Here is a 5,876-nt window from a genome sequence, read left to right on the forward strand (position 1 = left end):
GAACTCGAGATGTTCATGGAGGGTCCTGCTGTTCCTCTGTTCGCGACTTTGGTGATGTCACTCCAACCGTTCTTGATGGACACAGAGTCCCGAGGGCTTCCTTCGACAAGTACTTTTGCCTCCACGTTTTAGTGAGTTATACCAGTTCTTCGAGTAGCGCCTGGAGCACAGCAGAGTCACTAGGGTTGTTGACAGAAGGGCCGCTGACTGGCTGATTGGCTCCATTCGAAGGCGTCGTCCCTGTTAGCACGGAACTTGGGAAAAAGCTCGGTTTCGAAGGATCGTCCATAGTTTGACCGCTACTGCCCGCTGGAGCTGTATCTTCTGTACCCAGGGGTGTACTATCAAGCCTCTTCTTGCACCTCACTGAGGGTCACTCTTTTTCATCCCGTGTGTGCCGTCCCGTCAAAATCTACGTAGGCAATGGAGTTTAGCATTGCGTTATGCCTCTTAGACGCGGCGCTTCCGCACGGCTTTCACGTTCCACCCCGGAAGTACCGCCTTTTCTGACGTGTGTCTCTCGCAGCTCCTTGGTGGCGGCCTGCTGGGTTTTGTCTACGGAGGACCACGTGAAGGTCTGGATGCCGGCGCTCATTCAACGTCTCAGGCAGGTGGGCCCACACCGTTGACCCGGTGCTCCAGTATCTGCAGGGTGGTATGTGAGGAGATATCTCCAGTGAATGGCCTGCGGTCCGTCGCCGTTTCCCGGAACGGGCGAATCTGCAGGCGGTTTGCCTGTTGTACTGTCCGCACCCCCTTCTTTTATAATGGATTTTTTTGGAAAGGTGTGCTTGCACAGCCAGCGTGGGTGTATATATCTGCTTGGACTTTTGAAGCGCATGCGGACGGAGGAAAAGTAGTAGCAGACTCGACACGAGGTGTGCCGAGACAAAGTATGGTGTACGGTTGACGAACACGAGGTTCATCCCGAGGCCTCCTCGGGAGAGCGTTTTCTTGCCAGCCCTGCCGGTGGTTGTCGGTCCGCGGTGCAGCCGTCTGACTCTTATTCGTGGCAGCGTTCCTTTCGTGGGTATAGTGCAGTCTGCGACCACGTGTCGCAGACGTGGTCCTTGCATTTGTCGGTCGCGTCTTCCTCCGCCGAAGCTCGAAAACAGCGCTCGTTGATGTGCTACAAAGTAATATCTATGCCATCCCGATTTCAATCTGAGTACCTGGCAAGTTCAGACGCCTTTTCCAGCGCTATTCGGCGTCCGAGCGTTTTTCTCCATAAGCTGAATTTTGGACTATGTTCTTCAGGTTCAGCTGGTGGCTCAGCTTTCTGCTACGGAAGGCTCCGCTTACACGCGGGCCATGCGGCGCCGCAAGCTCGCGCCGCAGCCAGTTGAGCTACAGCACATGGCCTCAGCGAACAACGGCGCGACGAATGTCTTTAGGCTCTGGAACGTAGACACCGAGAGGCCACCAGTTGCTCTGCCTGGAGCTGGTAAGTTGCGTCTTGAGAAGATGTCAAAAGTGGTTGCCGATCCATGGAGAAGCTGTGTATGTCGCTTGGGAGCGGCCCAAAACCGAAGGCTTTTCGGAGCTTTTCTAGGCTGCCCTACGTGAGCCGAAGCAGCTAGCAGGCGGTTTCAGCCACCTGCAAGACTACGGCAGACATGCGTGCAAGCGAGCAGCTCTCTTTCAGCGATATCGCCCATTCGCAGTCGTGGAAGCTATTCTTTACTACTACACTAGTTTTTGCGTTGCCGAACCACAGCTGACCGCGGATGTGGTCTCTGTCGTTGTCCGCCTTCCCATGCCCAGCGGCTCAGTGGCTGCCGCCACCCCCACCCTTTCCTCTTCGGAGTGAGTTATCTCCGGAGAAGGCCTCTGGTTCTGCTTTCCTGCCGCTCTGCGGTCCATGCGGCGGCTTTCCGACACAAGGTTCAACAGGACGCGAACGACCGCCTGCTCTACCACCGGCGGAAGGCCCGCTTCTCGTTGTTGAACCAGGGCCGCCAGAAAGAGCCAAGGAGCCGAGGAAAATCGTTCTGAAACCGTTTGCAAGAGTTGTTAGGCCGCCAGGACGGAGAGCAAAGTCAAGACAGACGCGTGAGTGTTACTTTGTTGTATTGGACCCAGGCGAAACAAGTAATCTTGTGTTCCCGAGAGAGCGTTTAGGGCTTTTCTGTATCTTCGAATGAGTGGCTGCACAGTGTGGCGATACAGGTTCAAGCTGCTTTAGAGACCTGGTTCCAGTCTCTATTTGCAGAACCGCTCTCGTGTTGCGAGGTGTGTCTGGTGGCGATGTCAGTGTCACTTCTGGCTGGAGGTAGATGGCGTGTAGCGCAGTCAAAGAGAGAGGGAGGCTGGGACCCTGAGACGACCTTCGGCTGCTTGTGTGCGAAGGCACGTGACTTCCAACGCAGCATGCGTTCAAAGCTGTTACCACGCTTTGAACTGCCCACACCCAGGCGAACGCAGTCCTCTTCTGCCTCCATGCAAAGCACGAAGGACCACCTCGGCCCGCAGCTTTCCAACGTGTATGCCCTTTCGGATGCGAGGCGCGCTGCCGGCCGATGCGGTGGCGGGCACCTCGGGCGTTTGTGTTGGGCTGCACACTACGTAGGAGATCTCGGCGCCAGTTATACGGCACCCAGGAAGGCATGCTCTCTATCCTCATGCGCCGCCCCGTTCTCCTGTCTGACTCTCTACACCCGGCCTGTTGTCAGCGTATGGTTATTTGGCTTCTGTGGAGCGTTGGCCGCGCTCGGATCCCTCCTGAATGGACGCTCCCACGACTCTCGTCTTTCTGTTCACTCCGTAGCCGTCCCTAGTGTGGCCGAGAAGTGGTAGATGACAGTCACCGTGCATATATGCGTGTATGGCGGAGGCGTCCGTCCGGCGGGAAGGGACCACTTGTTCGGGCCAGTGGTTCTCAGCGTTCGTGACTTGAGTGATAGCGCTTTTGTGCTGTTTTTCAGAGCCAACTGAGAGCGCCTGCTGTGTTTTGAGCTGCGGGAGCCCACCTGCGCCGTGGCTAACCAACACTGAAGAGACCGCTGCGTTTTCTCCAACAATGCGGTCCACCTCCTTTGATCAGCAAACTAACTGGGAAGCAGCGTCCCACCGTTCTGTTCAAGCTGCACATCGTCGCGTATCAGCGGCCTCGTCTCCATTTCATCGACGAGACGGCCCTGCGTCGAAAGGGCGTGGGGAAGAGGCAAGCCATAGCTGCTGGAGTCCTTGTGCAGGAGGCGACGTGTGCACTTCCGAAGAAAGAAGTGCTTCAGCGGATGTCCTTGACGAGGGAGGCGACGTTCCGCCTGTCCCCAGCTCAGGTGACGAAACTCACAATATAAGCGAACATCAGTCGGCGCCACAGAGGCCGTTCCGCGGCGCATCTCTTGTGGAGGCTTGATGCACTCTTACAGCCGTGACAGCACAGAAAAAGCTCCACATACCTATCTATACCTTACCAGGATAATATGCAGAGAGAATCACGAACCGCATACTCCACCGAACCGCGAGAAGCTGTCGAAGAAGTGCGGTGCACTGTCGAGTGCCCAGGCACACGCTTGCAGACGTAATCTGCATATTTCATCGGAGTGGACATGTAAGCTCAGGAGAACGCGTAAAGGCGCCTGGCGCAGCCGCAGGAGCTGTGGTCTGGCCCGAGTTAGTGAGCTGGAGCCGGTAGGTTCTCCGCGCTTGGAAAGAAGCCCTGTCCACATCTATGTACCCGTTCGTTGAAGAGCGCCAAAAATAGGGCGAAAGTGGCACTGCGCCTGGAGCGCTGCTTTTTTTCTTACCTAAGTGCCGTTTCCTAGAAATGCTCGGCAGCCGTGGAGATACCGTGCAGCGTCGTGCACAGTCCATCGACAGCCGCCTGTGCCGTGTACACGCCATTTCTCTGCTAGGAAGATTTCTTTTCTCGGACAGAAACTCGTCGAGAGTTCGGAGTTCGCCGGTGGGCGTTATTGTAGGCCCCTTGCGACCTGAGCCTCATCTTTTTGACTCCCATTCAGGTGCGGTGGTCGGGCGTCCCCCTGAACATCGACTGAAGATTCGGTACATTCCAGAAGGCCTAGAGGACGTGGAAACGTCTCTGCCTGTAGACGAGGAGGATGACGGAACGCAGGACAGGCTAAGGAAACCCTCGCAGGCTGCCACTGTGGAGGTATTCTTGGACGAGGTTCGGCTGGCTAGGGAGCAGGTCATTGCAGATGAGAAGAGCGATGGTGAACCAGATGTCCGCGCTGTGTTGACTGGTCCCAATCTGAAACCACTCTGCATAAACTTCAAAGCTCAAGGTGCAGCTGGCGGCCGGGAAGGTAGGCCCCCTGCCGTCTACCTGACGGAGCCTGATTCCAAGGACCTTGAAGGAGCGAAACATGCCCAGGATAGTTCAGGACTGGCAAGATCTCCCAGGAGAGAGCTTCTGTCGACTGAGCAACTGCTCCAGCAACAGCAGTTCCAGCTGGAACTGCAACAGCTCCAACTTCAGCAGCTGCAGTTGCAACAGCAGATGCACCAAGAAATACTACGTCAAGCTGCGCCACCTGAACCGGTTTACCCTCGTTATGACGGAGGACAAAACTTAAGCCCAAACATCCCGTGTGCGACTGCCACCATCAGGTTCGGTGACCTTTCAAAAGCGGGGTCTGACTGGCAGACTGCGATCGGTGGTCAAGGCGACCTGCAGGGCGATAGCCGAGAGAGCGCCGCGGCTCCACACGGGAGCAGCCACGCATCCAGAACCGAAATCCCGCGGAAAGCCGAGGCAGGGACGAGTTCAGCGAGAGGAGAGACACAAAAAGAAGGCCCGTCCCAGCAGCAAACAGATCAACCGGAGCCTGGCCGCGGCTGGTCGCGAGCACCCAGCGGTTCTCGACAACGATCTTTCGACAATCTCCGGCTTGTGAAGCCAGTTGATATAATTGCTTACCCCAGTGCGCTGCCGCCCCCGACTTCGTTGACCCGGGCACGCCGCCCTCCTACGCCCCTAACCCCCCTCCATCAGAGGCCTGGTACAGGCGGCCCTGTTGTCTGCACAGTTCAGGTCCCGAACGTGCTGCTACTCGAGGCAGAGGGCAGCAGGCCAAGTGGAGACGGCCGTGAACCCTGGTGGCCAGGCTGCACCGCGCGGTGCGAAGTGAACCAGGAGCCGGTAGGTCGTCCAACATCTTAAAAGGCCGCCAACCTCAAGCACTTCAGCAGCAAGAGAACGGGCTGGATAACGAAAGGCCAAGGCGGACCGCCCGTCCGTGGCAGTAGAATGCGGTGGCTGAGAGTGTATGCGTGTGTCGAGGTATGGATACGCCGAGACGTTAGTCTAGCTCGCTATTACAGAGAAAATTCTCCACTCCAGGATGCCACCAACCCCGGTTCGTGTCCCTTGCGCCCAGGTACGAATGCAGCTTGTGCCGGCTCCGGCGAGCATTCAGACGAGAGCTCGAGAGGGTCCAGTTTTTCAGCGTCAGCGAACAAAGTCTCAGTCATCATCGTCTTCTACTGCGGCCCCCTTGCCGCGGTAAGGGGAATACCGAGATAAAATGCGGCTCGGCTGTCACGCTTCGAAGCGAGCTAGAGAAATAGCGACGCGCAAGACTTTTCAGCACGAGTTCGGCGTGTGCTGGTCTGAGCACACATTAGCTTCCTGTGGAACTCCTAAACGTCTTGAGTTGTCGCACTGCGAACTCCGCAGCTATTCTCGTGGATGCTTTCCTGCTGATCTCGTTCTTCTCGATTTTCTCCGAGAAGTGAACAGAACTGCGGAGCGCGAGCGCATACCTCTACCTGCCATGTGGGAGTCTGGCTCGGAAAAAGAACAAACTGCGCAGGTGACGGTGGCGCTGAACCCACGTCCCTCACGCAGATTGGTGCGCCCGGGAAGATGCAGCTATAGTAGACGCATCTTCCCGGGCGCACCAATC

General features: G+C 56.8%; 1 protein-coding gene across 1 annotated transcript; it reads left to right on the forward strand.

Moving 5' to 3' along the window:
• Nucleotides 1-3: 3 nt before the first annotated feature.
• CSUI_009839 (apicomplexan specific related) lies at nt 4-5,859 on the forward strand. The gene is made up of 7 exons (XM_068069948.1): nt 4-131; nt 527-611; nt 1,258-1,444; nt 1,765-2,052; nt 2,925-3,281; nt 3,969-5,110; nt 5,349-5,859. Exons 1-7 carry the CDS (start codon nt 10-12, stop codon nt 5,475-5,477), a joined length of 2,310 nt encoding a protein of 769 aa, XP_067918076.1. The 5' UTR covers nt 4-9; the 3' UTR covers nt 5,478-5,859.
• Nucleotides 5,860-5,876: the final 17 nt, after the last annotated feature.

This window comes from Cystoisospora suis (assembly GCF_002600585.1).
Source record: "Cystoisospora suis strain Wien I chromosome Unknown contig_6155, whole genome shotgun sequence".
NCBI lineage: Eukaryota > Apicomplexa > Conoidasida > Eucoccidiorida > Sarcocystidae > Cystoisospora > Cystoisospora suis.

What these genes read in the sequence shown, in the direction of transcription:
- CSUI_009839 (XM_068069948.1), top strand. Translation starts at nt 10, where the DNA reads ATGTTCATGGAGGGTCCTGCTGTTCCTCTGTTCGCGACTTTGGTGATG. An exon ending in AGTTGCTCTGCCTGGAGCTG is followed by an intron (nt 1,445 to 1,764) that starts GTAAGTTGCGTC and finishes TCCCATGCCCAG; the next exon opens with CGGCTCAGTGGCTGCCGCCA. An exon ending in GCGAAGTGAACCAGGAGCCG is followed by an intron (nt 5,111 to 5,348) that starts GTAGGTCGTCCA and finishes CCTTGCGCCCAG; the next exon opens with GTACGAATGCAGCTTGTGCC.